Source organism: Haliaeetus albicilla, chromosome Z (genome assembly GCF_947461875.1).
Source record: "Haliaeetus albicilla chromosome Z, bHalAlb1.1, whole genome shotgun sequence".
Taxonomy (NCBI): domain Eukaryota; kingdom Metazoa; phylum Chordata; class Aves; order Accipitriformes; family Accipitridae; genus Haliaeetus; species Haliaeetus albicilla.
Genome location: NC_091516.1, coordinates 6,222,495 through 6,244,169, shown reverse-complemented (window position 1 = coordinate 6,244,169; position 21,675 = coordinate 6,222,495). Strand labels below are relative to the sequence as shown.

At 38.9% G+C, this 21,675-nt stretch overlaps 1 protein-coding gene across 6 annotated transcripts in view; it reads left to right on the top strand.

The window, feature by feature from the left end:
* The window catches only part of ARL15 (ARF like GTPase 15), a 229,789-nt gene that overhangs the window by 60,520 nt on the left and 147,594 nt on the right, over positions 1-21,675 (top strand). For all 6 annotated transcript variants that reach the window (XM_069776735.1, XM_069776737.1, XM_069776740.1 and 3 more), the window contains one exon: positions 19,456-19,600. In XM_069776735.1, the coding sequence (XP_069632836.1) occupies positions 19,456-19,600 (145 nt within the window). The remainder of the gene's footprint in view (positions 1-19,455; positions 19,601-21,675) is intronic.

Sequence of the window (21,675 nt, the reverse complement as noted above, 5' to 3'; positions counted from 1 at the left end):
GAACATAACTTTGTTGCTTGTTGGAAGTGACTTTACCAGAGATGAGCTAAAAAGTGCACATTGTTTTTTTGGTTTTTCTGTTTGTTTTGGTTCCCCCTATCCCCAAAGTCTCACTTTTGGGGCAGCATAAACTTACAAAAAGCGAGAGGGACTAATAACAAAATATTTGGCCTGGCCAGGTTCCCAGCAGTGCTGCCCAAACTCATGCGGGTGCCCGAGGGTGGTGTGTTACAAACCGTTGTCAGTTCTGAGAGGCAAAGACCCCTGGTGCCATAGCAAAGGACAGTCTGCTCCGTGAGCGTGCGGCCGGAGTAGAGAAGCAAAGCTTAGGAGCTGCAGGTTGGTGGTGCCGAGTACTGCCATCGTAATGGCCAGAGAGGCTCCCTCCCAGTATGTCCTTCTAGAAGGAGGTGACCCACCAGTGTTACCCAACTCTGGAGATGCCCAAGCACTGAGACTCTTTGTTGGGCTTTACGCCTGGGGGAGTCACTGTCATTTTAATTTTTTTAAGGAGATTTTGTTGACGGGTGCTTAACTAGGAAAGAAGGTGCTGCCATCTCCCCTTTCCTCTGAAAGCGAGGAGAGAGAAGCGGGAGTGGGGAGGAAGCAGACTGGCAGCTGGTGTGCGAGGCATGGAGGCAGAGGAGTGGAGCAAGCAGTGAACAGCAGGTGAGCAGCTGAGGGAGGGGCCTGATTTTTAAGAACAAGTTGAGCCCAGCCTGTCCCTGCCAGGCCAGAGGCGCCAGCGGTACCTGCCGCTTGCCTGCCCTGATGGTGGTGCCGGGGCACGCTGCCGCTGGGCGCTGGCTGGGCCACCACCACCGCGGTCCCGGTCCATCACCCACGCCCCAGCTGCGGTGTGGCCTCAGGTTCCTGTCCCTCGCTGTTTGCGTCTGTTCAGACCTCGAGGAAAATAGGGTGGGGGGAGAGTGGAGCTGCTTGGGCTGACCTTGCGTCAGAAGAGAAGTCCTTTAGAGCCGAGGCCTAATTCCCTTGTCAACACACGCTGCCCTCACACCCGAATTTACGAGTGTTTTAAATCCCAGCTAGCTGGCCCAGCTGGGAATATAAACTAGACCTCAGGTATTGTTTTCACTCAGTCTGGCAACCTGCCCGCCAGGCAAATGAGGATTCCAAATAGATCTGGCAGTCCCTCAGAGCTGTCCTACAACTCTCCCAGAAGCAAAGGCAGATGCTTGACGATTCCTTTCCAGTTAATGTGGGAAGGTTCTCTTCCCCCTTACTGTAAAAACAAAGCAAAAAAACCCACCCCAAAACAAAAACAAAAAACCAAACCCATCGTGATATACTTCTAGAGATGTTTTCACTGGTAAAGAAACAGTAACTTGGGCAGGGCAGTAGCTACTTGCCCTGTGACTAAGCTTATGTGAGTGCTTGGGGTTGAGCACCTGGGCAAAACTGGCAGTGAGTCAACATGCCTACATTGGAGCAAGCAGCATGTGGAAGTTCTATTCAAATTAATAAGCTGTTCAAGCTTTTTTGAGGACCCTCCCCAGTTGATGATAGCTTTGTAAGGGCACTGTCAACTTAAAACCTGTACTTGTTGGAAAATGTTACCTGAGACTTCTGCAGATGAAAGATCAGAGAAGAGCTCTGTAGACTTCATGTTGCTTTCACAGGAGGTTGGAAGGGATCTTGTAAGGTTTGTAGTCCAAGGTTGTGGTCAAAGCAGGGTCAGCTTGAGGTCTGACTAGGTTGCTCAAGGCTTTATTCAGCTCAGCTCTGGTCTTGAAAACCAAGTGGAAGAAACTATCAAAGATAAGGACGGCAGAGCCTCTCTGGGCACTGCTGGACTGTTCCTGTGGGGAAAAAGTATTTTCTTATATCCAGTCTGAACCTCTCGCGTTTCAATTTGTCCATTGTTTCTTGTCCTCACTCCATTTACAGCTGCAAGTATCCTTTCAGAAAGTTCCCAGGACATTTATCCAGCTATCTCAATTGCTTTAGATTGTCTCGATTATTCTGTGTTTGTACTGCTGTGGTCTTGTTAGATTTTATAAATAAGATTTCTTTTAGCAGAGGGTACAACTTAGACTGCAGTGTGATTTTTGAAAGTTGGCACATTCTGTATGCCACATGTAGTATAAATACAAAATAAATTTGAACAATTAGAAATATGTTCTTTTGGCAGTATTGTTGTCTGAAACATAAAGAAAAAAAGTGGCACTTGATGAATTTGCATTAACAAATGCCTGTTCTGAAAGGAGGAAATCAGAGTGGCTTTGTAAGTAACAAAGGGAAATGGATTTTCTTTTAATATGCTGCTGTATTTAGGCTCGGAGCTGAGAGACTGACTGATTTTAATTTCACATAGGAAACTTAGGGCATCAACAAAGACACTAAAAAGTCAACAGAACCAGAAGACAACAACATGCTAATATGCTACTATTTTCACATAGCAGGGCACCCTGAAATTCATGTTAAAATAATCAGCTGTATGAAAATAGATGTCTTAATTCTTTCTGCTCTTCAGGCAGATTTTTCTTTAATGACAATCAAGTAAGTGGTGCTTTCACGCTCTGTTCATAGATACCTCTTTTGTTTACTTTTGGCTTTTTGATGTACATGCTGAGCTACACTCTAGTCTATGCACAAGTTGCAGCTTAATGAAAATTGATTTTAAAACAGTTTAGGTAAGTAAGCACTAACCTGTGTGTGAAGATTCACTGAGTTAAGTAAGGCTAACTTGGCATCATGCGTATTTGTAATGGTACAGGAGTAATAAGAATCCACTTCTTAATTTGTGTTTGCTTTCTCTTTGTGCATGATCTGAAAGGGCTTAAGTATCACCTGTTTGTGTGTAGCTCTAAATTGTCACTTGAGCTGTCTAGGGCCTGCTGTAAGGTACATTACTTATTTTTAAATCAATAAACCCCCACTTTCGAAAAGGGACAATGTTATGTTCTCTTCCTTTGCCTGGCCTGGATGCACTGGAGCTTTTGCTGTATTGCACAAGATCTAAAATGATTGCTTTCTAAAGCCTGTGCCTTAGGTAGTTATTTTCCTGCAGTGGTACAATAGCATTCTTGATGTGCAGACCTGCATATGAATAGCCAGTATTAAAAATCTAGCATCAAGACCGCAAAATATTTTTTAATACAAGACTTGACTAACAAAAAGTACTGTTTACTGAAGTGAGTAGCTTCTTCAATAGAGCAGAAAGCTAGAGGTAGCTGAAACAGGGAAGACATGAGGAATCTAAACTGCAGAATGGTCTCTGCCTTGATTTATCTACTTATTTATTTTATCTCTGTTGTGTTAACTACTTTCCAACTGGCAAACAACAGAATTGGGTAAAAGAAATGTCACCTTTTTTTTTGGCCCCTCCCTGCTCTTACTTCTGTGTAAAGCAGCATTTGTTGCATTTTTCATAAGCTTTCCGTGCAACTTCTTAAAGATCGTTTTTTGTTCAGACAAAAATGTTGCAGGCATACACTCTCAAAATACATGGTAGTGCAATATGAGTGCCTACCGAAATTCAATATAGTGCTCTGAGATGGTGCTTTCCAGTTTTCTCTTTGCAGGCATTGTTCCTATAATCGCAATCCTATCGCAAAGGAAATTTTGCTGAACTAATAATTGTTTTGCGGTTGAGACACCACCACAAGTATTTCGCTGCTGAAGTCAGCTGCTGTGGAAAAGAGCCTCCCTCCCCTGATTTGGCCCATACCAATGATCTCTCAACTGCCATCATCACAGAAATTCGTGGGGAAATGGATTCACTCCCACTCATTAGCATGAAATCAAGCACCAGATCTTGGAAAGAATCTGGTAACAGACCAGCAGGCAGCCTGGCGCGGTGAGCAATCTCCACGCGCCGCTTCGCAGGGCAGGCTGCCTGTTGATTCAGTAGAAACGCCTCGTCCCTGGGGTGTAGTGCTTGGTGATACTCAGCCTAGGGGTGATGAATACATGGATAACTATGATTAAATCCACATTCCTGGAGAAGGGGTGCAGTCTCCTGGACAGCCAAAGATGGCAAGAGTTTTTAGCTACTGTTACTATGTAAGCATCCAGGAGTACTACAAATAGTTCCCAAATAAAAAAACAAACCAAATCCCTCCTCTGCTTTTCAGGGTGTGGCAGCCCTTTCAGTAGTCTGATTTGGAAGCCTTAGCCAACCAGCGTCTAATTTTGGCAATTGCAAAAGAAAAAAAAAAAATATTCCCCCCCAAAAAAGAACAAACCCCACTGAAGGAATGAGGCAACATCATAGGTAAGGTTCTCTTCATATGTTGGTTTTGATGGGCCCCAAGTACATGTAGCATGTGTTGATACTGAAAATGAAAACTTGGCCTTTACCATGCAATACAGCTTAACGTGACAGGATGAGACTGTAGGATAAGCACAACAAGGGAATAGTGGCTTTTCAGTATTGAAACACTTTTCTTCGGGTGTTTGGGTAGAAGCACTGACTGAAGTGAATTAAGCACATTTTCCTGTGTTATTAGGGTAGATAAAAGTACAGAAAAAACAATTGGAACTTGCTGCAGTGTTCTAAAATGTCTTCCTACAGACCTAAGAATAAAAGTTCTGTAATAAATTATTTGAATATGGGCTCAGCTGGTAAAGAGAAGTATAATCACTAGATGATGTGTGAAAAGCCACTGAAATACTACAGGAGACTTCACCATCATCATGTTGAACATCTCTAAAACTTTTAGATGCTCAGGTTTCCGAGTGAAACTTTTCACCCTACCCCAAATCCCAAGTTCCATGTGTTGAGAATGGGGAAAGTTGTGCGCCTGTTCGCTCACAAAATGGAGAACACTCAAGCCAATGAGTATGAAATGCTAAAGAGTATGGTTGACATTTCTGCCACGTGATAAACAGTGTAAAGTGGCTGAAAACTGCACATCATTATATCAGTGTTTTTTGAGGGGAAAACATGGTATGAAAAGTGTAAACTGAGTTTACTCCTTGTGACAGAATGGAAAGTAAAAGATTTTGCTCATTCATTTTTGAAATCTTCTCATCTCTTGTCTCTATTGGAAGGGGATGATTCTGCAGTGTTAGTTAGAGTGGTAATTTTTCCTATGCATGGGCAATGGAGGAATCAAGAAACTATAGGACTTATGGTTTCTTTGCCAGTATTTGTTTTCAGTATCAATTTATAATGGCAAAAATGATGACATCGAATTCTTTAAAAACAAATTCATGCAATATGGTTTTTGTTTCACTCTCCTAAGGTATCATTGATGAAGTCTGTTTTTAATAGTAGGTAATGAGCCACTGAAATAGCTCTAGTTGCTGAGATTCTTTTGGGGAAGACTGATTAAATTCTTCTGTATACTAGAGTAACAAAGTACATTTAGAGCGCAACCAACACAGGAAACATTAAGAGCCAATCAGTCTTGCACTGAAACTAATGAATATTGCAGAAATTCAGAATGCAAAATAGAACTGGTATGATTTTTCAAATATAGTTGGAATTTGTGGAATGGTAAGCATTAGTGATCTTGCTTGTTTTTTAACCCTACTGTGACTGGCAAAGTATTTCTTTTAAAATTTTCTAGAGTTCTTACTCTGCTGACCAGAGATACAAAGTATACAGACCAAGCATGTGGAGATGGTCTTACTCTGCTTTAGAAGGCGTAATAGTTTCAAGTTAAGATCAAAAGAATGTCCAATGTATGCAGCATGTCATGTATCTTAATTTACCTTACGCAAATACTACATATATAACATTGTCCTTCACTTGGTGTGTTAGTGATGCAAAGGAGTTAAGAGTTTAGATTTTGTCTGAGCCACAAGGTAGTGCTAATTCTTGTTAAAATAAGTCATCCACAGTAAGCACTTAAGGGAAATTCAAAGCTATTACAGCAGATGGCCTGCCAAAAATCTTAAGTCATTTATGACAGTCTAATAATGTTAAATTCTTTGAACATGTGTAAAAGTGGGGAAACTTGCAGGTCTAATTCCAGAAAATGTGGGCAGCACCAAATTCTATGAGAGCACTGATAAATGACTTGCACAGCAAATTCACATAGTTCTTTGTTACGAGCAGTTTGATTTAATGGAGTATTTAATTGTTGATAAGTTCATCAATTCCTTAAAGAAAGAATACGTTTTTGTTTACCCTTAATGAGATTCTGCATGGCATCAGCAAGGTAACTTCTTTTTGTCATTGTTTTTGTCTAGTCGGGTATCACCAAATTATTTTTAACCAGAAAATTATGAAAAGGGCTTCACTCTTCTAAAATTCCACATATGAGCTGCTTTTCTTTTCCAAATGAAACATGCATGGTTGTGTAATAGGGTAATACCATAATGCTGCTTGTGTAGACCTTTCAGTTTATTTTTACTGCAGTAGATCTTTCACACAGCATGACTTTTCTGATCCTTCTGAATCCACATAGCTTTAAAATTATGGAGTGAAGTCCAAGTCACATGCTTGATACAGTTAAATTTTGCTAAAATGCCTATACTTTTACCCCATTTTCTATGCTGATAGGTTCACTAAGGAAATTCTTAATTTCTTGCTTCAGTATTATTTCAACTGGAATCTGTGGTATATCAAGCTGTCCCTGAAGGATTTTCCACCGTGTTTATCTGACACACAAGAAAAATTTTTCTAGGAAATACCACTGAATAATATGGTTGATTGGAGTAGAAAATATGTTGCTATTAGGCTGGAATGTAAGGCTTAGCAGAAGAGAAAAGCAGTAGACAGCAGGAAGAGGAATCATGATACATTCGTCATTAAAATACTTCAGTGTGCCTGGAAGTCCAAGTAAGTTTTAATGTTTTTACAATGGACTTCATATGTACACTTAGTGCAAAACTATTTACCTGGTTTCATACTACTCAACACTGTGCTTATTGCTGTCAACATGATTCTTCTAATGTGAACATTTCCAAATCAATTTATGGTCTGTTGGAACTTCATCTTATTTGTAGAAGATTATTTTTCCTAGGATTTTTCTTGGGATAGGACTTAAATGTTTTTACCATTTAAGGCTGCATAATGTCCCCAGCTGAAAAATCTTCAAACATTTGAACTACAGCTTAATAGTTCATTTTGAGTCCTGTTTCTGGACAAGAGTCAAATATGAGACCTCTAAGCTCAGTTGTGTCCTCTTACAATAAACTACTTTAAATTACTCTAGTTTCCTTGTGCTACATGGACATCACAGTCATGTTCTTGTATTTTTTTGTTGCCTCTAAGAAGAAACTAGCACTGAGATTTGGATCTAGCCTTTTTTTTTTTTAGACCGTGTTTCTGTGCTGAAGGACTCGACTCTTTTGAACTACATATAGGTTGAATCAGTCCCAAAACCAAATTCCAAGTCTGAACAAAATAATAAAAAAAGCGATATAATTATTCTCTTTAGTGTGTGGAACTTACAGCCTTTGCTGCTTTACATGCATTGTACTGTGGTTTGGATCACTGTGGACTTCAGTGCTATTTCACTAGAAGTAATACATTAATAACAACATAGTTTTTCCCCTTTATGCTAGTATTCTTAGGTCTTTTTTTTTTTTTCAGCTCTTTGGCTGAATTTTACTGTTCAGGCTGACATTATCCTCAACTTTGTGAGGTTAGCTATGTTTAAAAATAGGTTTAATAAAATTTGCTGGCTTGTTTCTAAGAAAGTTAAAAAATAACCCAACTCACTGCTAGCTTGTTGGTTTAAAAATTTAGGCAAAGGCACAGTAGTTTTGGAAATCACAATTTGCCTCATAATAATCAAAGGCTTTTCACTGTTTTTTAGGAGAATCCATTTTAATTTGTGAACTTGAGACAGCATGTGTTCACTAGAATGTCTTAAGTTTTGCTTCATCTTGAATTGTCTGCCTGGGTATTCTGTTCTTTTTTGTCAAAATATCTCCAGGTGTAGAGAGTTCACTTAATTGCTTGAAAGATCTGAGTTTTTTTTAGTTTCCTGTGGTAAGGAACTTGGAAAATTCAATAGGAAAACCGTAGCTGTTAACAAATTTTCAGATTTGAGCAGTGTAGTTAATAGTGGCAGGAGAATTTCTGCTCCAGCTCAAGGAATAGCCAGGCTTAGGCTTTTTTATATGTTGCTCCATATTTTTTAATTTGATTTCCTTGGCATTCACCAGTTGAGGATAGTGACCTGACACAATTTGTAGGTGCTTCAGCTCCTCTGTTGTAGGAGCCATAGGAGCTCATGCTTTATGCTGGGCACCACAAATTTTGCCTCTTGCCAGAGCACTCCAAACAGCATGTTTTTCTCATTTATACAGGCTTTATAAACTCCATGTATGAAAATGAGTAGAAAACATTCTTTTGCAGTGGCTACTTAAAATTTTAATCTTTCTGCTCTTGACCTGCAGAGTTGGAAGTGACTGAAGTCTTGAAGGTTCTCCTCTTTTTTAATTCCTTTGGTTCAGTATCTATCCAGAAAGTCCCCTCCACTTCCTGCTCAACTGTGCAAGTCCAAGGAGGTTGTATGTAGTAGAGCTGATGCCTCACTACCAACTCTTACACTGTTGGGCTGTGGGGTTTGGTGCAGAGTTTTGCTTCCTACTGCCTTGCTGAGGTAGTGTTTTTATTGATAGTAGTACAGCAGCACCTTGTTCTTGTCTCTGCTCTGCAAACCTACCAAGTGAAGGTTCATCTATGTGCATGATGATTCCACCTAGGTATAAGGATCTTGTGCAGCCCACTAAGAAAACAAGGTTTAATGTCTCTTAATTTAATGAATGTTTAGAGAAGGCATTTGTTCTGAAATACTTTTTTTTCTTCAAATGTCTCTTTTCCCCTGCTTTTATAGATTGCCCTTTCTTCCTGATTAAGCATTGCTCTCTTTAAGGCATAATATGTGACTGTATGCTTTTGTAGCAATAAACTTGATAACATGAGCTTAAGAATTTCTTGGAAGGATGAGGGAACATGATCATTTACACATCTCTTCAAATAGAGAGGACTATGTTATTATTACTTAGGAAAGTAAAATACTTCTGGTGCTTTTTCAGTTACTGTGATCTTTATCTGACACGTTTTAGTGCAGTTAGTTTCTTACTAAATCCTACACTTTGTAATTTTATTAACCAATAACATAATCAAACTGTGCTGTACTCCTTAATCCCTGTATAAAATGGTACGATATATCCTGTGCCTTGTCCTATCTTTTCATTGTTATAAATTGCTTTGGAGAAAGACTTGTGAGCTGTGTGAATGCTTTCTCTTCTGTGAAAAATCTCTGTGGCATGAGAAGAACTGTGTGCATCTCTTCTTATACTCTGTATATTCCTTGTGCTTTAAAAATACTGATCTAATGGTATATAGGTAATTGGCAATTATGGAAGTTTCACTGTAAATGTTGTTTCCCTGTCACACCTTTGTATTACAAAATCCTAGCTTCCAGTTCTTTATTACAATTCTTTAATAATCTGTCAGTACTTAGGGAAGTGAATGTAAAAAATTAGAAATACTTTAAATAAAAATATTGAGTTAAAGCCAGTGTTCCATTTTTACAATTAATCATATGCCTTAGTCTCTAAAAGAGAGCTATCTTCCATTTCTGAAGCCTGTTTTTATTCATTGTCTCACTGTGAATTATGCCACCAGCTCCAGATTGCTTATGTTTCTCTGGTAGACTCTCATCATGGTGGCATTTCTCCCTGGTCCTCAGTGAAATTTTCTCTCTAGCCAGCAAAAGGAGGAGTTTCTTAGCTTGGCAAGATTTATGCTGATCTAGAATAAATGGTAAAATTTTTGTTGCAATAAGAAGCAGCAAGTCAGTTCTTCCTGAGGTGTTTGCAGCATCCTTAAAACAAGTATTAAATCTCTCACAGCTGTGCATTAAAGCAGGTGAGGGACTGAGCACCCCAGAGCTGCGCTCAGTTACCTGCATAGCATGTTGAGTTTATTTCGGCTTGGATTTATGATTGTATTTCATCAACACAAGGTGTATTCTTAAGTAACAACCTGTTGCTTTTTTAACTTAAGAGAACTTTTATGAAACTATTCTGTAATAATTATCTAAAAAAACAGACACACAGCACACTGTCAGTGAAAGCAGTAGCATTGGGAAAGGGGTGGCACAGGAAGGTTTCAGGCTGAGGACTTTTACTCTGTTTAAAAGCGTGTGTTTGCTACAACTGCCTGGATGGTGCACCTATCCAAAGGAGAAAAATTTGAATCCCCTGAGAAGGTTTTCAGCAGCTCTGAGACTAAAAGTGGATCTCCCCCCCCCCCCCCCCAAAAAAAAAAAAATATTCTGGCTTAGTGATACCCTCCTGTGGTTTGAAGTATTTCATGCCCCTTAAGTGATAAAAAGTGGTTGTAGTTTTCACCAGGAGAAACTTGTAGGTTTGGGCTGTCTAGACCACAGAGGGGGCACGCTGACATACCATCCATAGTCTTCAACGTTCCAAGCAGAAGAATTCTTTGGTGAGAAGACTTGCGCTGCCTGCAAAATCCAGCTATATTTGTTCTTCTGTCAACCTCCTCTTTTTACCTAAATGCTCCTGTCGCTTCTTCTTAGGCTGCGTGTATACTAGTAATGCTTTTCACCCTTATATTTAAATGTTAACTGCATGGACTGTTTCTATTTTAGTAACTTTTTTTTTGCATCAGTATCTACTGGTATGTTCTTTCCGTTGCGTCCTGATAATTTTAGAGTAGCCAAACATTAATTGGTTTGCTAACATCTTGGTTGGGTAATGCCTAAATTTGCTATGGTGTGCTTCTTGTGCTGTATGAGCAAAGAGAGAATTATTAACTGGGACCCCTGAGCAGGTGGGTTTAAAAGTGATAGTTGAAACTGTACTTTAATTTTTAATGTACCATCACACCATCATAATTTTGTTTAATTTTGCTCTATGGTATTTTGCAAAGAAATTCTAAAACTTTTAGGTTTTGTCCTTTGTCAGTGGGTCCTTCTCTCCTGTTTTGCTTTTTTTGTACAGATTTTCTTTGATACCAACAATATCTTTGTACTTAGTATTCTACCTCAGCTATGAACATGCTCAGTAAAACTGGAAGTTATAGAAAATAGTCTGGTCTGCTGTTCTTAGAGATTTTTCCTCTTTTTTTTTCTCAGATTTGATGGTAAATTTTAGTTTTGAATTCTTTCACCAGAAAGAACATGAAATATCCTGGGGCTTAATCTCAGAGGAAACATTGCCTTAAGTAAACATTAGATATTTCTTCTTTTTCCCTTGAAACACACTTGGAGTTTCTCCAGGTTCCTTTGCTTTTTGCTACTCAAGAGACATGCGTGCAGCCCAGGAGCTCTTTTCTTTTAGTTACAATTATGATGTCCAACAACTCTGGAAGCGTGGGCTGAAGCTGGGTGAAAAAAATTCTCTGGAGTTTGTCTGTTTCTGTAATGCTACTGATACAGTGGGTGGAAGAATTCAGATCTTGTTACTTTTCTCGGGGACGTATTAACTGGTATCACCTGAATCCCCTTTGAGATTTTATGGCTATCAGTGCATGAAAGCACACTTCTCTTGTTTCTCGTACTTGGCCATTCCTTGTGCTTTTGCCAGCTATGTTTCACATACATGAATTTGTTTGTGTTCATTTTAACTTAACTGAAAATTTTTGAGACCTTTTTTGCTACATAAATCCTATTGTAACTTGCAGAAATCTCACTTCACACTTGGTGATAGGTTTTACTCTCCTAGTGTACTTTGAATTTGCCTAGAAATTTCAGTGTAGGATAGCAGCAGTGGCCTTTCTTCTTATTTTCTTTTTTAACGTATGGAATACAATGCAAGTCTTCATTTACCTTCCTTTTCATGTAGTGTACATCTGGATTTCTGTTTGCACCTGAAGTATTTTGCTAATCTTATTTCTTTGAGGTTCTTTGACCCATTTGGGCATGGGATTTGGATATATCACCGTACTGTTTCCATAAATCCTCTTTTTTTATATTATTAGAGAAGTAATAGCATGTGTGCTGTGTATATTAAATATGGATGTCCAGAATCTTGTGTACCAAATAGTTTTCAGGGAGAGGAAAGAAACAAAGTGTGCTGTTGCATGTAGGTGACACATAGTCAGTGTTAATTAGAAAAATCAATGAACACCAAGTGGTCTGTTTGTTTCTTTCTGGTTTTGTGATCCCAGTGAGCTTATAGAACACAAGTAATTATTCCTGCTAGGCTGAACAAAACAAAAGTATTCTGTAACCCACCTTGTAACGCACGTGAATCATGGAAAAGCTTTTTATGATTTGGCACAGAAACTGTAAAGGGATGACTATTAGCAAGCCTGAAAGCTCTGAACTGCTGCTTTTGGGGGGGGGGAGGACAGGAGGCAGGACGGGATGGGACATGGATGAATATATTAAAAAAAAAAAAAAAAAATCTATATAACTTTCATCCTGACTAGAAATTAGAAGTGACAGGAGGTGCCACATGCTTGACTTTCGCACATTTCAGTGGTGCTGCTACTGCCTTTTTTGCTGGTATTTTCAATGATTCTTTGGGCTTTTTTAGTATGGTGGTTGTTTCCTTAGGTTGTTAAACTGTTTACAAAGGCTTCTGTTCATTTTGTTGTTGTTGTTGCCTTTGTCTCTTGCTGTTAAATGTGAATGGACTGATGGGGTGAAAGAGATGAGTTACTGTTGTGCAGCAAAACAAATGGAAACCAAACTGTCAGAGAGGAAACAACTTGAACAATAACTCTGCACTTGATGAAATCTAGAAGTGTCCTGACAACCCCCTTGGAGCTTGATTTGACACTGCAGTGAAGCAAGTGATGGTATTCTCCTGTTCAGAGTAGCACCTGTGCATATGTTTAACTATTTTGCTGACTCAGCATTGGTTTATCATAGCCATGTGCTATTTTATTTTATGTAGGCTTTTAAATCATACTATTGCACTGAATATCTGAGTACATCCAGAACTTGATAATTGTTTTCCTACATGCTTTCTTCAAGCACAGTGTGAATGGCATGGAGAGTCATTTGGTTTTGCTCTTCTTTCATTTATAGGGAGGGTGCAAGAGGTTAAGGTCAGAGAGGCTCATTTTCAGTTTTGGACATGAGGCTTTGTGATTTGTTTTGGCTGATAGTAAGGAAAGGACTTCTGTTGCCTTATATCTTCTTCAAGGGAAGTTACGTTTCTGACTGCATTTATCAAATTCTTGTGGTTCCTAAAGCCCTGAACTTCTGGGTGAAGCCTTCACCCCAGAGCAGTCCCTTTGATACCAGATAAAACAAATAATCTCCTGCCTTCTGCCAAATTGCTATACAAACAAAGATACTGTCCTTCACCCTTGTGCAATGTGGCAGCCACTAGCTTAAGCATGAAAAACTGAGTTGGAAACTTTATTTTATCCTTGAGATAGTGAAGACTTTATTTTCTCGAGAAATCCAAAAGTTGTTCTGGATTTTGGACAGGATTCAATGCACTCTGTATTATCATCACTCAAAGGCACAATGCGTCATGACCATGAAGTGTTTTGAAGTGATATGCTCTGAACAGCATGTCTGGCTTGTCAAAAGTCAGCCGGTTCTTTTGTCTTGACCTTATTTCCTCCAAACCTTCTCTGCTGGTAGCAGAGTTGTCAAATATGTTGAAGAATGAGTAGGGCTGTGTCATACGTCTGGTTTTGGTACTTGAGTCTGTTTCTTATGTCTTGTTCAGCTGGTGACCACATAGAGATGTTGAAAGTCACTTGAGGTGTGATTGCCCCTTGTGAGACTCCAGAAGCATGGCTCCTCTGAAATACCAAGAAGTTTTTGACAAGTTGGTGGATAATTTCAACCAATGAATCCAAATGTATTTCTTAGTGGGCTGAAGGAAGAATTTGAGATTCCTGCTCTAAACAATACGTTGCTATTTTTAGTGTCCTATAACATTTCTATAAGGTAGGACATCAGCAGGACTCTGTTTGCTCTGTAAAACTGCCTCACTTCATTAAAAATTTTTTTCTCTGTCCCATTTTGTATTATTCTGTCTTTAATGCCATATTTGTCTGTCTTCCTGCAGCATAGGCTGGTAGAAAATTGAAGACAATTAGGTGCGTGTAGAGGAAAAGTACTCTTAGGTTCAACCAGTGGGCTGACCACGCACTTAGGAAGATTAGCCAGGTTAAAGAAGAGGATTGCTTTGTCCAGTTGGGGGAGTGTTGCTGTAGGTTAGCAGGCCTTGAGCTGGGGTCCCTCTACTGGGGTTTGGATCATTCGTCTGTATTGGGATGGAGGAGCTTGAGTATAGTGGTCACTGTTTAATGAGGTTGTGGGCTGTTGGACTGGTCATGATTTTAGTATTTTCATCTGTGCTGAACATTACTTCAGGATGGCAGTGGCTATGTGACTATTCATTCATCTCTGTTGGTAGCCACAAAATGAACAGCAATCTGTTAGGTTTTGTCCTCATTACTGTTGGCACATAGATGAAGATGAACCTTACCAATCTGATGTTTTGAAAACATGAAAGCAGTATCACTGGTTGCATGTCTTAAAATTGGTAGTTTGCTTGCTCTTCCTCCCCTTTTTTGTAGTGGTAAAACCACTTGTGCAGCAGTGTAGAAACTTAAGAGTCTGCAGCTTTAGCTCACACAAATGCATAGATTCTGTTGTACTAATTTGACATTAAGGTATTCATACAGTTAAAATTTAGTTTATTTAAATATCCCTTTTTTTGCCCTCTCTCCTAGCTGTGTGTAATTTCATTCAGGTGCCTTGAGTATTTTATTATCTGCATTCAATTATACCACTGCTGTCCCCAGTTGTTTCCTATCCTTAGCATAACTGCCTACCTTCATTGTTTTCCCCCACCTTTCACATTACCACTTCCAAGTTTTGAGATTTCGTTGCGCTTGTGTGATCTCAGACAACATCAGAGCTATGGAGCCTGCTGTGTGTAAATTTGACTTTTTTTAATAATCTCCTTGAGTTTTCACTAACAGCTTTACATGATTAACCAGTCCTCTGGATATAAGTGTGTGCTGGGTACTAGAAGTCTGTTTTTTCAAAGATACCTTAACTGAAAAAGAAAATGTAAAGGGAGACAATATACATGAGTACAAGTGAGAGAAGGAGGGGAGCAGAGTTATGGTTGAGCTTTCAGCCTTAATTCTGGATTTCAAGAGCTCTGAATGCTTGGTTTGTTAGCCTTAATGTTGCACTAACTTAGGGTATTTTTGCATGAGAGTGTGTGTGTTTAACCAACTAAGCATGAAATCCCTTGCTTCTGTTTGTCCCTATTAAATAGTGGCAACAAAAGAAACAGACAGGAGATGGGTTCAGAACAAAGCAGATATAATGGAGTATTTCACCCCCAAAAGCAGAGTGAAACGAGAAGTACAATGAGTAGGCAAAGACAGACTCAATGGCTGGAGGCAGTGTAATGTGTTGGAGAGAGTAGTAATTCAGGGACGTTTGCTGACCAGAGCTTCAATATGTGATCTCTGAGCAGCACATATATCAGAAGTGTTTGGCCACCCCTGTTATAGACACAATATTTAATGCTTTTCCTGGAGGAAATCTTCATAGGGCTTTAAAGGGACACTGACTAGGATTGTCAGCTCAAATACTGATCCACCTAAAACTGGAATCATCAGGTTGGGATGGAAATCCCTAAGCAGGAGTAGGACTGGCTGACTTCCCTTAGGTATTGCAGATGATTATACGTGCACATGCAGCATACATGCACACATACAAGTAACATGAAAGTAACAGTGGTACTGAATATTGCACAGCTTTCTGCAGACTGCAGCACCTAATTACTCCCAGTTTCCTGGATAAATACATCCTTTTTTTTTTCCCAAAACTGGCTAAACGCATACATTTTTTCAAGATACTGTATTGTTTTATGTTCAGTACTTTAAAATCTGCTTCTTAATTAAAAAAAAAAAGAAGAAAAAGAAAAATTAACTCCAGACTGTCCCTGCCTGCCTCTCTTTGCCTGCTTCTTCTTCCCATCCAATATCTATAAAGACTTTTGAGTGTGATGTTCTCAAAAATCATCAAAACTGACACTTTGATGTGTCTCTCCCTCTAAAGTAAGTAAGGTGATACCCTGATAGGATGGAAGGGCTCAAAAAAATGTTGTTCCTTTTTTGTTGCTCGCAGTGGGGCTGAAATGCATGACCATACCCCAAACGACATTTCAGTGACTATGCCAGCTAGCTCTGCTTGACCCCCTATATTCATGGTGGTTAAATGTTTTCTTTCTGTCCTCTCCAACAGTCCCTCCGCGTGGCCTCATTTGGGTTCAGAGTTTGTTTTATAATACCTAAAAGGCAGCCTTTTATTGGTCAGTCACTCATCGAGCAGATCAGGTTTGGGAGTCAATGAAAGAGACTTCCAGGTCCATATCTGACAAGTATTTCAAGAGCGGTCAGGTGTTCATGTTGCTCTTACACTCTTTGGGTTGTCCAAAAGGAGTGGAAAGTACACTGGTTTTGGAAAGGACTGAGCGCTAATTGTGAATTGAATAACTCTCTCAATGTTTTTGATATATTTGTGTTTTGGATTTCAGGAATGGCTTCTTTAGTTACTAATACACATTTCTTGCAGTTCTGTGCATTTCAGACTGCACTGGAATACATGATGAAATCTTAACTAATGGTGTAGCTCTAGTCCATGCTTTATAAAATATTTCAGGATGCATTTCCTGTCCATAATCAAAAGCAGAATATAGGATGTAATTTTATTTGCATGGTCAATGACCTCTGAATTTTCTACTCTCCACAGATCTTCTGCAGCTACTAGATGCAGCTGCCAAAGTTGTGACAATAGAGGTTTAGTCTCTATAATGGAATCTTAAATAGCCCTGACTTTGTTAGGGGCCAAGTCACTTTAAGCTGCTGAGAGAACAGGAAGGCAGTGATCAGACTGTTTGTATAGTGATATTTCCAATGGAAGAGATGTTCATTGAGTTTGAGTAAGGAGGATTGCGGAATAAGTTTATAAAAATTAAATATGTTATTACAAATATCCCCTAAAATGCACTGTAGAATTTCTCATGTCAGCCAGCGGCAAGTGCTATACACAGCAGCTTAAATTTCAGCTGCTTTTTGAAGCAAGAATATTTAAAGTTTGTTTTCATTCCTACCACACAAAAATATCTAGTGAAGGAAATTAGCCTTGCAGAAGGACAAAGTCATGGCTATAACAAAGACAGGGGAATCATATGAAAAAAAAAATATATGAGAGAGGTCTGGAGGGAGCAGTTTCCCTGTCTTCTGGGGTTCTGTGTCTGCTGTATCTCAGGAACTTTCATACCTAACTGCTTACTGGTGAAGGATGAGTGAACGGGTAGCGCGTCTATGTATGCTGCTTTGGACATGCAGTTTGACCTGGATTTTTGCTCATATGTTTAATCAACAGCATGTAAAGATTCCCCAGACTAAGTTAGACTTAAGGAATTTGCACTAAAGAAATACTGACCCTCACAAAACCAGCCTGTGGAGCCCCTCTGTCACCCACAGAGCCTCCATATATGTTCTACAAAGAGCAATAATTACCTTTGATGGAACTGCAGGTTATTAAATGTTGTCGGGACCACAAGAGTAGTGTCTGGTTGCACAAGAAGTGGCACAGTCTCTGGACAGAGAGAAGCACAGACTTTCATCAGCTCATCTATTCTTCTATGTTTTTCAATATGATATCAAGAAGTTGTTGCAAAGATGCTGTGCTGACAGGGACAAATTGAATCCTTTTTAAAGACTGGCTGCAAAGGGCCTGACACACAGCCTCAGGAGCTCTGGCAAGCTTCGAAGAATTTTATGTGGCCTTCAGCCTGATATCCATTAAGTGGAAACTCTATTTGAAGGAGCTTATGTAGTGCAATGAACTCAGTTGGCCTTTCTCGCTTAAGTACCAGAGTAGAATGTTTGCTGTGGCTTTGTAGAATCTGTGAGATAAGTATAAACTGATGTCTGAGTAAAGCTAGAAGGCATGTTTACTCCGTTTAGCTATGAACACACATATAAGGGCAAACCTTCCTGAAAAAAGTAATTTCTGAGTCAAATTTTAATAGAAGCAAAGCTTTTATTTTCAAAATCTGTTGCCTTTGTTCAGCTGAACTACTACTGTAAATGTTTTCACTCCTAAAATATTTCCTTTCACATTTTTAAAAGGTGTTGAAGGAATTTCGTAACGTTCCCTGAACTTACCTTTTACTTCTTTAAACCAATGAACACTGTTTTTGCAGCATGTATAACTTACTATATATACAGAAAGAATCCAATGGAAGTTCTGCATTCAGTGAGCTGTCTTTTTGTAATCATGTTCTCTTTGGATGACTTTCTCACAGAGCCAGGCCCCAGTATTTGCAACAGTGCCTTACTGAAGTCTCTTCTGTTTCTCTGCTCCTCCAGTAGCCCTCAATGAGAGATCCTGGGTAGTCATGAAGACAAACTAGGTCTACACTTTGTAGACAAAGTAGGTTAAGGTTGTAAAGACTGGATTTCTTTACCCAGTGTGGTGATTGGCTTGTGGTTAAGATGGAAGAAAAGATCTGGGGCTATTTAAAGACAGAATGTGTGAGAGAGGAGTGATTGCACAAACATGTTTTCCCTTCCTTGTTATGGCAGATGTATTCTTCTGATATGAAGGTGGCAGATATTGGGGAAAGAGGTATTTATATGTATTGGGGTGGTGGAGGTCTATCTTGGACATTAGCAGGTACTTATACCCTATACCTTCAACATAAACTTCCTAGCTTTCCCAGAATGATATGGTTTTAGATTTTTACATAAAACTTCTCCATGTTACATATAAAGAAAGGTCCGATGAGTCTTTCTAAGGGCTTAAAAGACCCTGTGGGTGAGCTTGGCCTACTTTGGCAATACTGTTTGCGACGTGAGCAGAACTCTAAAGTAGGCTTTGTGGAAGAGATTTATTTTCTTTATATTGTGATTAGTTTATACTTCACCAGGGAAAGTGAGAGATCTGCTTATTTTTGACTAGAGCTATATCCAGCAAAATTTATTTATTTACAAGCTGTACTCTTTCACAGCTGATATTGTAACGTAAAACCCATGACAAAGCAAGCGCAGGAAGGACATCAATGGAGCAAAGTTCTCTGATTCTTCCCTGTGACAACAGGTAGAGCCTGGCCAGCAGCTGCTCAGGAGCCGCTCTGATGTTTACACCAGGTATTGCATGAAATTAGTACAGGAAGAATGAAATCATGCATACCCAACTGCAGAGTTGAGTAGGGCACGTGCTTATTTCTCTGTATGTGCACTGTTTATACTGTTCAGGAAATGGCTGTCACTTTCCTCAATCCAGCTCTATGAGGCTTAGGTGAGAAGTTAACAGGTATTTTTATGTTTTCTTATAAAGTTTTTCTAGATTTTAGTTGAGGTAGTCTCAGTCTATTAATTGTTGATTTTGTCAAAATAGTAAGTTGAAATGATAATTTGCTTCCCTCCAATGGCTTTAAATTTATAAACTTGATTTTTAGAACCTTGTTGAATAAACATTTGCAAAAAAAGTAACTTCTTGCTTTTGGTTTTTTTTCTGTTTTGTTTGTTTTTCCCTACCCTGGCAGTGTTTCAGAGCGCTTTGCTGCAAGGGACCGCCACCACCACGACCTGAATATGACTTGGTTTGCATAGGCCTCACTGGTTCTGGCAAGACAAGTCTTTTGTCACAGCTTTGCAGTGAAAGCCCGGAGAATATAGTGTCTACCACAGGTAGGATGTTGCCTTTATTCCATGGTGTACTGTAACGTTGCCCAAAGGTAACTTCTGAAACATATAGCAAAGGGTGGTAGAGAACTTCAGCTTAGTTATCTTGCTTTGGAAAGTGCCTAATGGATTGCTTTGAAGCTACCACTACTTACTCTTCCAGTGTTTGGTCATACATTGGGGAATATCCATGAATACATAAAATTTTGAATGTGTTGAAAGTCAAAACATAAATTGTGGTGTAATGAAGTAAAACCATTGGAAACATACAGTAGTAGTGTAGTGTAGACACACATTAAAAGGTTTCTTTATTGTATTTTTACTTTTGGTTTTTGAGCAGTCTTGTTTTATGGACAGAAAAGAGGAGGATGTGCTATAAAATAGAATGGGACAGTAATGCTCTGAAACTTAAGTTGGTGTATATTTCTTATACTTGGCCAGTACTGTGTTGTGGTATATGCTAGCAAACAAAAGAATAAATGTAATGGAAATGTTTATTTCTGGTGATAATCATTTCTTTAAGATCAGCAAAGAGGCTTGTTTATGTAGTAAAGGTAGGTTGCGACCAGAGAATCAATTTACAAAAAGTTTCAGTGGTATTGAGAGGATACATAGAAACAGACACAACAACCACAGCTAAAAGGTATCTTAAGTCAAAAAAATTTGAATATACATGCTGATACAGGTGAACCAGAATGCCTAATACTGAAAAGGGTATTTTAATTAAAAAAAAAACAAACAAAACAAACAACAAACCTCCCAAAACAAAAAAATAAAACAGCACCAGAAAAACCAGAAACAAACATGTGGATAAGAAAAAAGGAATACCTGGCTACAAAGTTCAGAAAGAGGACAGATTAGGTCATAGAGATGGAAGAAATCTGGTTCTGTGGCCACAGTGATTTACTAAGGTTGATTTGCTGAGGGAACAGATAGTGAGTGTTCTGCGAGTAATTTGTGTTTATAGTTACATGGCTTTATATTGTAGCTGTGGTTCATGGGCTTGAATTTTATGATTGTCCCTTAGCAACCCTAAGTGGTTTTCACTGTATCTTTGTTTAAATTACAAGAACATAAGATTATTTAATACAACTGTAGGTAAACAAATTAAACCAGGTACAAGAAAATACGGGGTTTTTTCTGTGATGAATAATTATCCCATTGCCTTCACAGTGGTGTTATTGCGAATGTTAAAGAGATCTGACACCTCATTGTGTGGAGAAGGTGTCAATGCCTTACTCAAAAAGTTAGAAGGAAATTGTAGAATAATTCAGCCTTCCCCCCCCCCCTCCCCCCCCCCCCGAGCTTTATCTTTAGAGTTACCTGGAATTACTGCAAATTGTACTTTAACAATTTAGACCCTGAAAGAAATAGTAACAGCAATATAAATAGCAGTATAGATCTAGCAAAGGAAATAATGAACACATGATTAATTTTAAAATTAAATTTCTTACATGCTTCTAGATAGGTGCAACAAAATACCATTATTTAGTTAGGCAACTTGAGGAATGGAGAAACTGGGCAGCATCCTAACCAAAATGATGCATATCTAGGCTATTCAGCTTATAATAAGTCTACCCATATGTACCATATCTCTGCTGTATGAGAAAATGTTGTTGAGAATCTAAGAATAAAATGTGACAAATTCTCCACTCAGTTTTCAAACTATAACCTGTGTTTTTGCTTTTCTTATGAACACCACTCAGGTCCATTCCAGATTTTTCTCCTTTCTAGGAAGAGTTTAGGATTTATTTATTTTAAGACAACAACAAAAATATTTCATAATTCTACCCTTCAGATTGTCTCGCACTTTCCTCTGCTGCATCTAGCACTGACCATGGTTGGAGTACTGCAATGTCATACTGGTCTGATCTGGGAGAAAAAATACCTTGTTTCTGTTAAACAATAGCTAATAAACTCAGAGAAAAACACATTTTTTTAAAACTTATTTACTCAATTCACAGGTATGTAGTCATGTTGAAACTACTTGTGCTAGATGGAAATAAATTTACTGTCTATCTGGACGTTTTATGCTGAAAAAGCAGACATAATTTTTTTCCTATATAAAGTATTACATACAC